Below are 17,330 nucleotides of genomic sequence, written 5' to 3'. Positions count from 1 at the left end.
ACAATATCCCGTGGAGAAGCAGCTCAGCACTCACTGACAGGGGCTGATGAGCAAATAGATTTTCCCAACCCCGTTTCCTGTGACTTGCTCTTCAGAGCTGCTCAGTGAATTAAAAGATGCAACTCACAAATATTAATTATTTAATTTTTTTTGCTGTTGTTGTTCATACCACTGCAGTGGTTTGAAAGATGTTTTAAAGATAAACCAAAGGAGAGTCCTCTGAAAAGGTTCATCAAATACAAACAGAAGCTGTGGGAGAAGATGAAAACAGCCGAGAGGAAGAAGCTCAGGAGGAATTTGCCCATGGAAAGGGTGCTCAGGCCTTGGCAGGGGCTGCCCAGGGAGCTTGGCAGTGCCCATCCCTGCAGGTGTCCCCTGCAGGTGGCACTGAGTGCTCTGGGCTGGGGACAAGGTGCCCATGGGGCACAGCTGGCACTGCCTGGGCTGGGAGGGCTGTGCCAGCCCCAGGGATTTGGGGATTCTGTGCCAGGGAGGTGCAGAGGATCCCTCCAACCTCGGGGAGACCCTCACAGGAATTTTAGTGACCTCTCAAGGAGTGAGCAGGACCCCAAAACTCATCCAGGGGAGTCTGTGACAAGAATCCAGAACAAATTTTAGTTTGTTTGTGTGACAGGAGCCTGGGCAAGGAGCTGGGAATTCTGCTCTCCTTCTGTCCTCCAAACACCAACACAGTGAGCAGAGTTGCAAGACAACAACTCCTGTGTGAATTAAGCCATGAATTATTTCCTCAATTAAGCCACGAATTAATTCCTCAATTTCAGAGCTCTGATCAGAATTCCCTGTGATCTTTGGGGCCACCTCAGCCCCACCAGCTCAGGGTCAAACTCTGCCTTTCTCCCAGCCCAGAACAGAGGACAAAACCTGGGCTGCAGGACATTTTCAGGGCTCAGGAGTCCCTGGGAGCACAGTGACACGTTGGCATCGCTTCCCTGGGCTCAGGTTACACCTGCACAACAAGGGGAGCATCAAAACCTGGCTCCTGTTACGCCCCCACAGATTTCCTGCCAGCCAGGAGCTCCTGTGGCAGCCCTGAGCAGGCAGGAACAATTCCCTGGCTCTTTCCCCATCCCTGAAATTTTTTTTTGGGTGCATTCTTCACTCGTGGTTTGGTGCTGTCGGGTGGCTCTGACACGGACACGACTGCAAGGGACAAATAAAAACTGGCCCAGGGTCTCTAAAGCAGCCATCAACAGCGTTCCCTGTGCTGGAAAAACATTCAGGAGGGTGTTACTGTCACTGGGCCAGGAGCAGGGCAAAAAAATGCCTGCTGAGATATTTCTGTAACGCATCTTCCCTCTTCCAAACCAGATTTTAGGGCTCTGCTATTAAAAATTACTGGATCAAGGAAGGAGTTATACTATTTTTGTTTTCATTTTCCTCTCATTGAAAAAAAAAAAAAAAAAAAGGAAGAACATCTTGAAATGTCTACATCTACCAAAAAGAAAAAAATTAAAATCCTGATTTCTTTTTCTTCTCTGCTTAGGGGGAATGTTTCTTCAAATAAACAAATATTAAAACATCATAAAAATTAACTCCTTTTTTTGGTTCATTTTCCAATTTGCTGAAATTTCAAATATAGGCATAAGTAAATGTTTCAGTAGAAATTCAAAGTAAATATAAAAACAGTAAATGGGGCCCTAAGCAAGCTGATCTATGAATGCCATCCCTGCTTTTGGCAGGGGGTTGGAATCAGAGGGTCTTTAACCCAAACCATTCTGCACTCCTAAATGCATCCAGCGATTCTAAATATATTCAATAAATATATTAATAAAAGTTATAAATGTGAGCCTGCTTCTGGCAATATGTAAAATAAATCTCTGTGGATGTCTTTGTAAGCAAACCTGGCTACTCCTCACCAGCAAATCCAAAGGCAAAATCCAAGGGCCAGGTTTGAAATGAACATAAAAAACAAATTATCACAGCCTAGTTTAGGGTTTAAACACTCCTCAGAGGGCGAGGAGAGGAATTTGGACCTGGATTTGAGGATCAATGGCCTCAATGTTGCAGGAAGGCTCAGGAGATGATCCTGATGGGCCAAACAGGTTTAAAAAGATTTTCAGTGCCTTTGAATGATCAACTCCTTTAATTCCCAGCACAGAAATTCCTTTATCCAAGAACACCTCCCACATGCAGGCCCCAGCAGCAGAGCTAAAGGACAAGATGATTTTTCCCTTATCCACCAGGCTGGACACAAAGGGAAACATGCAAAACAGCTTTTGAGGGAGAGCAGCAGCAGATTCAGTCCCCGGGGATTTATCTGTGACAAGTTTGTTCTGTTGGAGTTGTTTTTCAGATTACATTGACCCCGAGTCACTTGGAGCAGAAAGGAGGCTGCGACATCTCTTGTAGCACAAAACAAACAATCAAACCTTATTTCTTGCAAATAAAAAGAAGATCATTAAATAAATTTCATAAAAAATTAAAAATAAATAAAGAAGAAGCTGTGGTGATCTGCTTGAGGAAGTAGAAAAATGTCAAGAAATAATTGCAGCTTCCCTTTCACTACAAGAGAGTCTGTAGTGGGCCTCCTCCCTCATTTCTCACAGTGGGTGCCTCCAGAGCTGGATTAATGGATCCTCTCCCCCAGCCAGGTGCTAATGAAATGATGATACAGTTATTTCCAGCTCTGAGCACAACCTCCAGCTGGCAAATTGCTGGGACGTGCCCGAGAAACAGAGACAGGAGTGGGTGGGGCTACTGCTAAATAGGAGCTGTAATAATCAGATATTAATGACACCCAAAACTGAGTGGTATTTACCCTGAAACTCAGAGAGAAAATACCCCCAGGCTGTTTCTTTTATTTTCAATTTCATTAGAGATTATCTTGTTTCTTTTTTTACTTCTGCCCAGCTGAACACTGCTCTCCTTTCTGTGCCCAATTTGGCACTGTTTGGGGGCAAGGAGCAATTTATCCTCTAAATTTCCTTGTGATGACTCTCAGCCCTCAGGAAGAGCTGGGAGAACTCATCATTTGTATTAATCATGGAATCACACAAGGTTTGGGTTGGGAGGGACCTAAAAGCCCATCCAATTCCATCCCCTGCCACGGTCAGGGACATTTTCCACAATCCCAGGTTACTCTGAGCCCTGTCCAGCCTGGTCTTGGACACTTCCAGGGATGGGGAGTCCAAAATTTTCCTGGATAATCAATTCCAGGACCTCCCCACACTCACAGTTCTGTTCTTCATGAGGTGACAGAAGGATTTGCAAACTTATGGTGAAATTCTGCATGTTTTGTGTTTCACTGTGGCTGCTTTTGTTGAAGTGTTTTGTGGAGGAAATATCTTGCTGAAAATCCATCTGGGCAATCATTCCAATTAAAGTTAAAAAAAAATTAAAAGGACAGATTATATTCTTTTTTATCTCACCTGACAAAAAAAAAAGCTGTAAACCCAGGATTTGTAGCTGTCCCTTGTGCCTGAAGGATGAATTTTATGTGGCTATAGCAGTGGGTTCCCCCCAGAAGTATTCAGTGGATTTCCTACACTCGGTGCAAATTCTGAGCATCTTCTCCTACAATTAAATTATTAAATTTGCCTTCTGTACAAACAAAAATCGAGGAGCCTGAGGGAGGGGCTGAGGAGCCTGGAGTGCCAAATCTGCCTCAGTCTGCTGCAATTTGGTGAAAAATGGAAGTTCTGTGGCTGCCTTTGTTCTGCTCTTGGCCCAACGCCACTGAGCGCCACGAGAGCGCTTTCAGCCTCAAGCTGCAGTGCCTCGGCTCCTCCAGAACCTGCTCTGATCTATTTCATCCCAACCCATGCCTAAACTAGGAGATTATTTTAGATTTCTACCTGATTTATCTGGTTCCACCCCGGAGCAGGAGGGTGTGCAGGTACAGGATGGGCTCAGCCGCAACGAAAATGCTGCTCCCCAAAAATTTATCCAAACAAGCCCCTGCTTTGGCTGGTGCTGGGGTGTCTTCAGGTGCGAGCCGAGGGCAGGGCAGCTGCTGATCTCTGTCCCCAGACCGTTGTGGATGCTGCCAGTGTGGTTTTCCTGCCCTGCTTCCCTCTCCGCTTGGCTCACGCCCCGCGCGCGGCCGACGCTGCGCAGCGGAAAAACCCAGCCAGGCTCACGTGCCAGGAGCTGTCTGCTGCCTTTTATCAGCTCCTCTGCATCCCTCCCCTCTCACCACCTGCTGCCAGCCACGATCTGCCCGAAAAATGAACATTTTAGCCGTGGGGATTTTGGTTATGCTCAAAGCCTGGCCTGTGCAGAGGCCTCTCCTGCCCTGGGACAGGACGCTGCAGGTGCCACCTTCTCTGTGGCCCTGGGGACCAGCCTGGCTGCTCTTTGCCTTCTAGAACAACCCCTCAGCTTCTTCCAGAATGGGACTGGGCTTCTCTTTTTGTGTGCAACAGCTGGTTCTGGAATCATTTCAAGGAGGGGGCTCGGCAGGGAGGCTCCACCAAAACCGCACTCATCAGGCTGAAAAGTCCCCGCTGGTTTGTGGTGGGATCACCCAATGGCCTGGGGTGCTGAGGGCCTCAGAACTGTCCCAGAATGTCCTGTCAATGTCTGTGGGTTCTGTGTACGTGGGACTCACAGAGGATTTCATGTGGCAGGGGGGAGGTTTGGATTCTCCACCCCTGAAGGTGCCCAAGGCAGGGCTGGAGGTGGCAAAGTGGGGATCCCGATGGTCTGGGAGGGCTGTTCCACCCTGAACCCGTGAAAGAACAATTGGGAGGGATCTGTGTTACAGGGATCATTCTGTCTGTCACCTCCCCACCACCCCCTGCTTGTTCATTCCCATTTTTCCCGATCTGCCCGGCACCCGGGCACACAGCAGGAGCTGGAATCCTGGGAATCCCGCCGCTCCCATCCCACCCGGGGAGGCAGCACCCCCGTGCCCTTCTGGCGAGCAGAAAACGAATCTTTTTCCAGCAGAACCGCCCGGCAGAACAGCTCGGCTACCCCGCGGCTGTGCGTGATGCAGGAGCATCTCTGCCTGCCCACGTCGCTTAGCAACGCGGCAGCATCCTCGCAAAGCCGCGGGGCCGGGCTGGCACGGCCGTGACTGCGGGCACACGGAGCCTCCCGGCGTGCCCAGCCGTGCCCAGCCGTGCCCAGCCGTGCCCAGCTGTGCCCAGCTGTGCTCGGTTCCCCGGCTGCCGAGGACACCCCCCAAACGCCCTGCCCGCCGCCCTTCCCGCTCCTTGCTGCTGGTTCGGGGAGCAGTGGAATTTTACAGCTCCATCCCATAATGCTCTCGCTAGCAGCCAGTCCCATGGCCTGGCTCATACCTCCGACAAACCCTAAAGTCAGATCACAATGATGTGACTCACTCTGGAACTAAAGATAGATCAGCCAGAGATCCCTCAGGAGCCCTGGGTGCACGAGGTTCTGTACCCAGGGCTGGGCTTTGGGGTGGGTTTTCTCCCCACTCCCAAATTTTGGGAATTCCCAGGAGCAGGTGTGGCACACACTTTGGGATCTGCAGGAAAACACAGAGCATAAAGATAAATCTGTCAGAAATCTCTCAGGAGCCCTGGGTGCATGAGGTTCTGTACCCGGGGCTGGGTTTGGGGTGGGTTTTCTGCCCCTCGCTCTCCCCACTCCCAAATTTTGGGGATTCTCATGAGTGTGTGTACCACACACTTTGGGATCTGCAGGGAAATGGGGGGACCTGGATGTGAGGGTGAGTTTGGCCTCACTTGAGTCACTGTGCCACAGTCTGGGGACTCCCAAAAAGCACCACGTGGCCACAGAAAAGAGGGAGAAACATTCTTAGGAGAGATTTCTTCGGTGCCTTATTTCATTTTTATTTCAGTGCTCACCTCCCAGCTGTTTAAAACTGGTGCAGGACACAGAGAGAAGCAGCCAAGACCCCAAGCAAAACAAGAGGGGCTCTTGGCCCAGGAGCAGAGCCCCTGAGAAGGCCACAGAGTGTCCCAGGGAAGGGGCAGGACAGGCCAGACCTGCTCTGATTGTCACCCCAGCACCCCTGTAGGAGTGTCTGGGTTATGGGGACATGGGGAACACAGCTCTGCTGGAGCTCCAGGGGCACAATCCTCTCCTGAAGGACACAAAAGATCCTGAATTCCCCCCCAGCCAAGCACAGGCTTGACTTTTATCCTCCATAAACACAGCAATGGAAACTGGCAGGTGAGGGAGCTGGAGCCCGTTCAGCCCTGTACAATTCCACTGGTGTCACAGGCATTGCAGCAGGGACAAAACCCAGGCATTATTTTTAACCTGGCCATTTCCTCCCATGCCCTTCATTCAGGAAATCCCTATGCCAGTGCATGGTTTGAGTCATGTGAATCTCCCCAGTGTGACTGTTCATGTCCTCAGAGTTAAACACATGCCCACATCCACGAGGACTGGGGCCTGGAGCAGCATCAGAGGGGAAGGAGAAGGGATGGCAGGGTGGGAATTCAGTGTGGGAGAGGGGGCTGCCCACCTGGGCCATGGGAATATTTCTGGCTGTTTCCCCATTTCAGCCTGACGATTCCCAGCAGATTCTTTAGGGCAGCAGCTTCAGGTCTGCCTGCTGTGAAGGGAAGGAGAACAAAACACCCAAAATGTTCCTAAAGGATATTAAAAAACAATTAACAAAGCAGCTTGTTATGCAAATGTCCTTTGGGGACATTTGTCTGTGACTTTCCCAGCCTTGTCCTGATTCCCTCTCTGCACTTGCAGGGAACATCCTTGGGGTCTTCACAGTAAACCTCACCAGAGGTGATGTCCTGCGCTGCTTTGGCTTCCCTTTTCTGCCACTCCTCAAAAATCCTGACTTCCAAGCACCGGGATTATTATCTCTGAGCACTGCCAGCAATCCCAGGATTGCCAGGGTGGGAAGAACCCTCCAGAATCACCCAGCCCCACCAGCATCTCCCCAAACCCTGTCCCCAGGGCCACATCCAGACTCCTCTGGGACAATCCCAGTGACTCCAAACCTCCCTGGGCAGCTCAGCCCAAGGCCTGACCACTCTGCCAGGGAAATTTTCTGTCCCAGTCTCCAACCTGAGCCTCCCCTGGTGCCATTTGAGGCCATTTCCTCTTCTCCTTTCCCTGCCCCTCCTGGCAGGAGCTGTGCAGAGCAGTGAGGTCCCCCCTGAGCCTCCTTTGCTCCAGGCTGAGCATCACAAGCCTTGACTTATCCAACCTGCCCTAAAGGTGGAGTTTAAAAAGTGCTGGATCTTCTCAGAATCCCAGAATCAAGGCTGGGAAAACCCTTCAGGATCACCCAGTGCCACCCCAAACCCTGTCCCCAAGGCCACATCCAGACTCCTCTGGGACAATCCCAGTGACTCCAAACCTCCCTGGGCAGCTCAGCCCAAGGCCTGACCACTCTGAGAGGGACAAAAATGTCCCAAATCTCTACAAAAACCTGAACAGTGACTCTCAAATGTTCCTATCTCACAGAGATCCAGGAAAAGATCCACCAGAGGAATCTGGGTGATGATTTTTTGTTCAGTTTCACAGGAACTGTTTTAAAAACCCCTCTTTGCCCAAACCCTTTCCCAAAAGCCTGAGATGGAAATGTAACAACAAATCCTGACCCACCAGGGTTATGCCATCAATGAGTGACTCCAGCCAGGGTGACTCTCACAAAAATCCCCCAAATCTGCAGATCCCGTGGTCTCAGCAGAATCAGTGAGAGCAGCTTTGCTGTAACAGATGAATCCACAGAGAAGATGCTCACACACGTTGTGAACAAGAGTCAGAAGACCTCCTGAATTAATTTGTCACTGCTGTGGTGTAAAAACTCCTAAAAATACCTCTGCCTGTGGTTAGTCTTTAATTTCTCATGCTCACCCACAGGAGGGGAAACACCACCTTTATTTTTTCAAGCCTCACATCCACCAAACTTCCCCATACTTGCACGAGGCCTTTTTTAAAATTCACTGTGAGAGCAACCGGCTCCTTTTCATCCCGACTTTCTGTTTCAGGTTTATGGATTTGCCATTCCAACAGGCAAATCCATGAAATTCATTTCACAGGACATTGACCAAAGGGAATGTGGAATAATGTTCTCTGGGTTTTGACATATGATCAAGTGCAAGTTTGCTAGGAGGAAAGAGGACAAACAACAGCCTTGAAACGGGTGAACCCCTCCACAATAACCACGGTTAATGCACAAATAAACTTATTTTATTTTATTAGGTTTGGCTTCCCTCTTGTGGCAATGAACAAACTGGAGCCCTAATGTCTAACCAGGCCTGGTGCTCCTCCTCTGCTTTATTTCCTCCAGAGCCACTTGCACATTTCCATCATTTGAGTGACATTTGTGAATTTACGACGATTTTTTCCCCCAGCAGCGTCTGTGAGAAGGTACCACTGCTATTAATAACCTGTGTTTCATCAACAGAATTGAGAGCTATTTATAAAGGATGCTGGTATCTTGCTTTTTTTGCAGATGGGGGAACTGAGGTGTGGAATAATTAGGAGCCAATCAGCAGGTCCAAAGCGGAGCTGAAAATAGATCCCAAATCTCCTGAGCCTCAGGGCCACGTTCTGCCTGCTCCCCTGCCAAGGTGGGAGATGGTGACACTCAGCTCTTGGTACCACCTACCCCGTGTCTGTTATTCTCAGAGTTTCCCAAAACATTCTTTATACCTTTGATATTTCAAGGCCAACCTCGTAAGACAAATAAATAAATCAAATAATCTCTAAGAAAATCCAAGTGGACTCACATCACCTTTCCTAGTTAAAGATTTGCAGTCAGTGTTTATTTCCCCCAGCCAGCTCACCCTTAAATTATTTTTTTTTTCAGGTGTCCTACAGCATCTTAAAAGAATTTAGATTATTTTTTAAAGTCTGCGGGCACCTGGTTGTGGGTCTCTCCCCCTTTTACAACGGTTGCATGGAAAATAACTGCAACCACCACGAGCTGCCCCAGAAGCATCACATTCACAACAAAATAATAACGATGAATCTCTTTCCTATTGAAAGACACTAACCTGAAACCCCCCTGGGAGGGCAGGAAAATGTGGTTTGAGGTGCTCCATTTTGCAGATCAAGAGCTTTTAGAGGAGTGTTGTGCTGCTGCGGGCAGAGAGTTCAGTCACCCACCTCGACTGACATTGCCCCCGTTTGGAATTCCCCTGACCAATTTTGTGTGTTTTTCAATCATTCTTTCCGGTTTGGAGGGAAAAAAAAAAAAATTAAAGCTTTTCTGTCCCTGCCACTGTGTGAAAATCTCTTTTTTAATGGGGAAGTGAGTCAGGTCGTGCCTGGGCAGGGGGATTTTGGAGGGTGGGCACGGGGAGCTCTTGATTTACCTGCCCAAGCAGAGCTGCTTGTGGAGCAGAGGTGTGGAAAACACCCACCTGGACTGGACCCAGCACCAGCTGCGCCTCTGGAGCCCCTGGGAAAGAGGGAAAAATCCCAACAAACCCCCTCCAACCCCTCCTGCAGCTGCAGGAACAAGCCCATGGTTGTGATGGGGGTGAGTTCAGTCCTGACCTTTTGGGGCCAGGTTCTCTGGGATGATGAACTGGAGCACCAAGAGTGGAAATTCCCCCACTGCTGGTAAACACCAAAGGTTTTTTTCCCAGAGGAACTGCTCAGGAAGTTGTTTCCAGCTCCAGCCTGGCTCCCCTGGGTGTCCCGGGTGCCCAGTCCCGGGCAGTGCCAGGTGCAATTACTGAATAACAGGTGGGGAACAGCAGAGCTCAGGTTTCAGGTGAGCTGCAAGGTGAGGGAGGGAAGCACTCGGCGTTTCCAGCACTGCTTCCAAACCTGGCCTCGGGAGTTTAATCATTAGAGGGCTTTTTGGGTTTCTTCCCCAAGCCCTGGCCTGGTGCAGGGTGAGCCCAGCAGGTTTTGTGGCACTGTGAAGATCTCAGGTGGGTTGTTAAAAACCTCCTCTTTCCACCTCTCTGTGCCAGCAGTTGTTGGTGGAGCTGGACAAGCCTTGCTCTGGTTTTTAGGAGACCTCCTGAAGCAGAGCCCTGAGGGCAACACCTCCCCAGCACCCCAAGGCCTGAGAACTGTCCCCTTCTTTCTGGAGGGTTCTCAGTGAAAGGAAAATAGCACACACACTTTGCATGGTTTCAGTGGTGGTCTGACTCAGCAGGAGACAAAAAAGGGAGGTTTTTTTCTATCCCCACATGACTAAAACGAGCACTTTAAGGTCACTAAAGGGGCAGAGCCACAAGGGAATGTTCTTCTAGGTGATTCTCCTGGCCTTGCAGATGTTCGAGTGCTCATGAAGTGACCAGACTGAAACCAGGGACACAGGGAAATGGCAAAGGGGCAATATTTATTTATAATATAATATTTAATTGCTTTGCAGGAGGAAAAAGCTCCTAAACCCTCCCATCTATGACAATGGAGGAGTGCATTATTGTGGCAGATAACCAAATACAAGGACAGGTTTTATCCAGGCTTAAATTTTCCTTCCAGTGGAAGGCATCAAGGTACAAACTCTGTATCATCTGGGGGATGATATTTGTCCAAAATTAACCTGTGAAAGGTGGTCTGATTTTAATTCTTGAAGGCATTATCAGGCTTTGACCCAATCCCCAGCTCAGTAAGTGCCCTCAGCACTCAGTGACTTGGCTCAAAAAGCCAGATTTTCTGCCTATTAAAATGCTGCAAGATCACAGAGAGTTCTGGAATTACAATAAAATAATTTGGGATTTGAAACCACCCTTGAAATAAATGCATTTGAAAACTTCAGTGGAGGCACATTATCAAAAAAATAATTATTTTGTTAAAGAAAAGCAGGTATTTTTCTACATTTTAGACATGCTTTTCTCAGTAGTGTAATTTTTAAAGTTATTGAAAAGCAGAGTGATAGAATCACAGCAGGGCCTGGGTTGGAAGGACCCCACAGCCCACCTAGTGCCAGCCCTGCCATGGCAGGGACACCTCCCACTGTGCCAGGCTGCTCCAGCCCCAGTGTCCAGCCTGGCCTTGGGCACTGCCAGGGATCCAGGGGCAGCCCCAGCTGCTCTGGGCACCCTGTGCCAGCCCTGCCCACCCTGCCAGGAACAATTCCTCACTGCCAAGATCCCATCCATTGCTGCCCTCTGGCACTGGCAGCCATTCCCTGGAGCCCCCTCAGGCCCTGCCAGGGGCTCTGAGCTCTCCCTGGAGCTTCTCCTCTCCAGGTGAGCACCCCCAGCTCTCCCAGCCTGTCTTGCTGTGTCTCAGGCTCAAACCTGTCCTTGTGCCTTGCAGTGTCAGCCCGGGATGCAGCCAGGGACAGAGGAGGGAATTAAACCCTGACAGCCAAAATAAATCGGGTTGGAGCCGCTGCTTGATCCCCGCTGGGACGCTGAGCTGCGTTTCAGAAAGAGCCTCGCTGGAACTGTCCTGGCGTCCTGGAACGATCCCAGCGCTCGAAATCTGCAGCGAGAGCGGCACCTAGTGCCCGGATCCTGCAGATCCTGCAGAATTCCCACAGCCAGCCATCATCCATCCATCATCCACCATCCATCCATCATCCACCATCCATCCATCCATCCATCCATCCATCCATCCATCCATCCATCCATCCATCATCCATCCATCATCCATCCATCCATCCATCATCCATCCATCATCCATCCATCATCCATCCATCCATCCATCCCTCCATCCATCCATCATCCATCCATCATCCATCCATCCATCATCCATCCATCCATCCATCCATCATCCATCCATCCATCCATCCATCCATCCATCCCTCCATCCATCCATCATCCATCCATCATCCATCCATCCATCATCCATCCATCCATCCATCCATCCATCATCCATCCATCCATCCATCATCCATCCATCCATCCATCCATCCATCATCCATCCATCCATCCATCCATCCATCCATCCATCATCCATCCATCATCCATCCATCCATCATCCATCCATCCATCCATCCATCCATCCATCCATCCATCCATCCATCATCCATCCATCATCCATCCATCATCCATCCATCATCCATCCATCCATCCATCCATCCATCCATCCATCCATCCATCCATCATCCACCCATCCATCCATCATCCATCCATCATCCATCCATCCATCCATCATCCATCCATCCATCCATCATCCATCCATCCATCCATCCATCCATCATCCATCCATCCATCCATCCATCCATCCATCCATCCATCATCCATCCATCATCCATCCATCCATCATCCATCCATCCATCCATCCATCCATCCATCCATCATCCATCCATCATCCATCCATCATCCATCCATCATCCATCCATCCATCATCCATCCATCCATCCATCCATCCATCCATCCATCCATCCATCATCCATCCATCATCCATCCATCATCCATCCATCATCCATCCATCCATCCATCCATCCATCCATCCATCCATCCATCATCCACCCATCCATCCATCATCCATCCATCCATCCATCCATCATCCATCCATCCATCCATCCATCCATCCATCCATCATCCATCCATCATCCATCTATCCATCATCCATCCATCCATCCATCCATCCATCCATCCATCCATCCATCCATCCATCATCCATCCATCATCCATCTATCCATCATCCATCCATCCATCCATCCATCCATCCATCCATCCATCCATCATCCATCCATCATCCATCCATCCATCCATCCATCCATCCATCCATCCATCATCCATCCATCCATCCATCCATCCATCCATCATCCATCCATCCATCATCCATCCATCCATCCATCATCCATCCATCCATCCATCCATCCATCCATCCATCCATCCATCCATCATCCATCCATCCATCCATCCATCATCCATCCCTGCCAGGCTCCCAGTCTCCTCACCAGCCACCACCCCAACTCGGTGCCAGCTCTGTGGAGGAAAATCAAACTGGTGGAAGAATTAGGGATAGGATGAGTTGGAGCATTCCAGGTAATTCAGGGATCTGAGCAAGCTGCTCAAGGTCAACAGAGAGAGGGACAGAGCTGCCTGTCCCACCTGGAAGATCCTTTGGATTGGGAGGTGTTGGGATGGAGTTTGGACCTGGAGGTCCATGGAGGAGCTGAGATCCACCTGCAGCCCCTGGAGAAGCCCACACCCGAGCAGGGGATGCACAAAAGGTGTGATCCCATGGGAATTCCACCCTGGAGCAGCTCCTGGCAGGGATCTGAGGCCCTGTGGGGAGAGGAGCCCCCCTGGAGCAGGTTTGGTGGGAGGGCTTGGGATCTCATGGGAAAAGGGACCCACACTGGGGCAGCTCCTGCAGGAATGACCCCATGGAAAGGGACCCACACTGGGGCAGCTCCTGCAGGAATGACCCCATGGAAAGGGAGACCCACACTGGGGCAGTTCTTGCAGGAATGACCCCATGGAAAGGGAGACCCACACTGGGGCAGTTCCTGCAGGAATGACCCCATGGAAAGGGACCCACACTGGGGCAGTTCCTGATCCTGAAGAACTGATCCTGTGGGAAGTTCCTGTGCTGGAGAAGTCCATGGAGGACACCAGGGCTCAGGGACACCAAGGGCACGGGGCCACTGTGGGGACAGGGACACTGACACTGAGGGCACCAGGACACTGGGGCAAAGGGACACCATGGGTACGGGGAGACTGGGCACAGGGACAGGGACAGTGACATTGTGGGCACAGGGACACTGGGCACACGGACACCACAGGGATACCACAGGAACCCCACAGGGACACTGGAGACACAGGGACTGCACAGGGACACTGGTGGCACAGGGACACTGCAGGGACTCCACAGGGACACCAGTGGCTCAGGGACCCCACAGGGGCACTACAGGGACACAGGTGGCTCAGGGACCCCGCAGGGACACGGGTGGCTCGGGGACCCCACAGGGACACCACAGGGACCCCAGAGGGACACGGGTGGCTCGGGGACCCCGGCCGGGAGCGGGGGCTGCGCTCCCCCAGTGGCCCGCCAGGGGGCGCGCGGCCCGAAGGCGCCGCCCTGCGGAACTACATCTCCCAGCGTGCCCCGCGGCAGGAACGCCCCTCACGCCGCCGCGGTAGGCGCGGCCCCGCCGCGCCTGCGCAGTGCGCGGTGACCCTGGGGGCGGCCGGGAAAGATGGCGGCGGCAGCCGGGCTCGTCTTGAAGGTGAAACTGGGGGGCGGCGGGGCCTGGGCGGCTTTGGGGGGCGAGCGGCGCCGTCTGCCGCCCTCCAGCCCCGCGCGGGGTCCCGGACCTCCCCCTTCCTCCCGATCCTTGAGGGCTGCGCCGACCCCGCCATTCTGGCCCTTATTCCCCCTCAGGTGCGGCAGCTGAGCACGACGGCGGCGAGACCCGTGACCAAGCTGGTCAAGGTGAGGGGGCCGGGGCGCTGGCACAAGGGAGGGTAGGGAGGTCTCAAAGCTGGTAAAGATGAGGGGGCAGGGGTGTCCTGAGGGGCCCGGAGGGGTCTCCAGGCTGGTCGAGGTGAGGAGGTGGAGATGGTGAGGGGATCAAGGGGTGTCCAGGATGGCAGGGCGGTGGGTCGTGAGGGGCTCGGGGCGGGCGGCTGAGGTGGTCACGGTGAGGGCAGGGTGCCGGGGGGGTCTCTGCCCCGCTCAGCGCCCGCCCGTGCCCCCGCAGCCGCCCATCCAGGTGTACGGGCTGGAAGGGCGCTATGCCACCGCCCTCTACTCGGCAGCCAGCAAGCAGAAGAAGCTGGAGCAGGTGGAGAAGGAGCTGAGCCGGGTCAGGGTAAGGTGTTCCGCAGCTGGGGCTCGCGGGGGTGGGAGCGGGGAGGGTTCCCTGCTGCTCCTCGGTTGGGAGGGGGCTGCTGTGATCTCTGAAACTCCCAGCCTGCTGGCACCTGCACTGCCTGCTTGTGGCCATGGCGTTTAAACGGGATATTGGAAATCAGGAATTGTCCCCTGCTGAGGTGAATGCTCCAAGTGTGGGGACACGAGGCTTGAACTCTGTTTTTCTTAGAAGGTTGATTTATTATGTTATATATTATATTAAAATACTGCATTAAAACTATACTAAAAGCATTAAAACTATACTAAAAGAACAGAGAGAGAAGAAGGATCAGAAGGTTACAAAGAACAAGAACAGAATAGAATATATAACCAAATTCTGTGACTGCTCACAGCCTTGGTACAGGTGGCTGTGATTGATCACTAATTAAAAACAATCTACATAAAGCAATAAAAAATACACCTGTTGCATTCCACAGCAGCAGATAGTTATTGTTTACATTTCTTTCCTGAGGTTCTCAGATATTCAGGATGGGAAAAATCCTAGCAGAGGATTTTTCATAAAATATCATAACTACAGTTCCCTGGCAGGGTGGGCAGGCCCTGGCACAGGGTGCCCAGAGGAGCTGTGCCTGCTCCACCCCTGGAAGTGTCCAAGGACAGGTTGGATGGGGCTTGAAGCAGCTTGGGATAGTGGAAGATGTCCTTGTTTATCCAGTTTTTAAGGTTCCTTCCAACTCAAACCATTCCCTGATTCTCCAGCTGGAGCATTTCACTTCCCATCAGCTCCAGAGCTCCTTGTTCTCATTCCAGAGTGCCCCTGTTGCCTGCCTTGGCTGCTCCAGGTGGGCCTCGTGATGCCAGGAAAACCCCTGGCGTTTGTCACGCCCTTGTGTGTCCCCTCAGAGCCTCCTGAAGGACCCCAAGCTGTCCGGCGTGGTGATGAACCCTCACACCAAGAGCTCAGTGAAGCAAAAAGCCGTGAACGACGCCCTGGCCAGAGAGAAGATGTCCCCAATCACCGTCAACCTGATGAGTGAGTGACCTCTGCGCTCCGGGAGAGCATCCCAGCCGTGCCATCCCTCGGGATTGCTGCTGGGGTGTGCCCTGCTGGTGCTGGAAGCCCGTGATGTTTTGCAGATCTGCTGGCTGAGAACGGCCGCCTGCGCTACACCCCGGGCATCGTGTCCGCCTTCGGGAAGATCATGAGCGCCGTCCGAGGGGAGGTGGTGTGCACGGTCACCACGGCCCAGGTGGGCTGGGCAGCTCTGCAGCCTGGGGTGGCAGGGAAAACAGGCAGTGGGAGCAAAGACAAACCTCTCCTGGTTCAGGCTGCACTCTGAGTGAAGTGCTTGAGGGCGTGTCTCACCTCTGCCCAGCTGATACCCAGCCGTTCCTGGTCCAAAATGGAAACTCTCCATCCCACTGCAGCTCAACAAGGTTTTCTTCCCTGTGTGTGAGCCCAGGGCTGGCAAAAGTCAGGCTGGTCTGCAGGTAGAGCTGCTGCCCTGTTCTTCTTCCAAACAGGAAAATGTTTCGTGAAATCAGGAGGGCACAAAGGGGTTGTTGTTCCTGTGCTGCCCTTGGGTTCTCCCTGTTCCAGGATGCTGCCTTCCTGGTGCAAGTGTGTCTTCAAATGAGAAAATTTATATAATTTATATCATTTGAGTATATATTATTATTATATAATTTGAGTATTTTAAAGTCCTTCATTTTCCTGCTCTTCTGTTCTTTTTTTCTCAGCCCTTGGATGAGGCTAACCTCACTGAACTGAAAAGTGCTCTGAATGGGTTCTTGGCTAAAGGAGAGGTGTTGAAGCTGGAGACTAAGGTCTGGATTTTTGACTTACGAATAAGTGTCACTAAGTTCACGTTAAGGGCTTCTGTGTCTCTCATTTTTACAAAAACAAAAAGATTTTATTTAACACAGTTTTTTTGTTACATAGTTCTGTGCTTTCTTGTAGACATGATGATGTTTTAATTTCTAAAATCTTCACTTGGGAATGCACAAAATCATCCTCAAAAAAGCCCTTTGAAAAGCTTTACATTTTTTTTTTCCTAGTGTAAAACTTGTATTCTCTGGTAACAAACTGTTGCTAATCAACTTTCTGTTTAATGTTCCTTCCTTAGACTGACCCAGCAATCCTTGGTGGCATGATTGTCAACATTGGGGAGAAGTACGTGGACATGTCAACAAGGTCCAAGATCCAGAAACTCACCAAAATCATGAGAGAGACTGTCTAGAGAGCTGTCCTGGTGGTTCCCAGGGAAACCTGTCACATGGAAACAATAAAATTCTTCCTTCTTGTGGAGATGGTGCCCAGTGTTTTGCTTGGGGAAGCACGGCCCTGAGAGAGGAAGAAGCTAAAGCTGCCCTGAGTTTCTGTAGCTGTGGCTGAACGTTTGTGGCACGGGTTGAAAATGGGGCTTACCCTGGGGAAAGTTGTTGGGAAGGACATGGAAAGAGCACGGGGGGAGCTGATGAATGGGGGCAGTGCTGTGGAGGGTCTGCCAGGCTCCCCAGAAAACTCTGGGGGTCAGTCTGCACTGTCCAGGCAGAGGGAAGGGATGACAGGAAATGGCCTGAAGCTGCACCAGGGGAGGTCCAGGATAGTGACAGAAAAATGTTCTCTGGAAGAGTGGTCAGGCCTTGGAATGAGCTGCCCTGGGAGGTGGTGGAGTCTCTGGGAGTGTTCAGGAGGAGTCTGGATGTGGCTCTTA

General features: G+C 51.3%; 1 protein-coding gene across 1 annotated transcript; it reads left to right on the top strand.

The window, feature by feature from the left end:
* The first annotated feature begins 13,914 nt into the window (after positions 1-13,914).
* On the top strand, positions 13,915-16,921 carry ATP5PO (ATP synthase peripheral stalk subunit OSCP). The gene is made up of 7 exons (XM_064405437.1): positions 13,915-14,026; positions 14,182-14,232; positions 14,501-14,611; positions 15,517-15,646; positions 15,751-15,863; positions 16,354-16,440; positions 16,740-16,921. The coding sequence occupies exons 1-7, from the start codon at positions 13,997-13,999 to the stop codon at positions 16,851-16,853; spliced, it is 636 nt and encodes a 211-aa protein (XP_064261507.1). The 5' UTR covers positions 13,915-13,996; the 3' UTR covers positions 16,854-16,921.
* The last annotated feature ends 409 nt before the right edge of the window (positions 16,922-17,330 follow it).

The sequence above is a fragment of the Passer domesticus genome, chromosome 2 (genome assembly GCF_036417665.1).
Source record: "Passer domesticus isolate bPasDom1 chromosome 2, bPasDom1.hap1, whole genome shotgun sequence".
Lineage (NCBI taxonomy): Eukaryota > Metazoa > Chordata > Aves > Passeriformes > Passeridae > Passer > Passer domesticus.
The sequence above is the reverse complement of the archived record's forward strand: the minus strand, read 5'-3'. Positions and strand labels throughout refer to the sequence as shown.

What these genes read in the sequence shown, in the direction of transcription:
- ATP5PO (XM_064405437.1), top strand. Translation starts at nt 13,997, where the DNA reads ATGGCGGCGGCAGCCGGGCTCGTCTTGAAG. An exon ending in CCGTGACCAAGCTGGTCAAG is followed by an intron (nt 14,233 to 14,500) that starts GTGAGGGGGCCG and finishes GTGCCCCCGCAG; the next exon opens with CCGCCCATCCAGGTGTACGG. An exon ending in TGTTGAAGCTGGAGACTAAG is followed by an intron (nt 16,441 to 16,739) that starts GTCTGGATTTTT and finishes TTCCTTCCTTAG; the next exon opens with ACTGACCCAGCAATCCTTGG.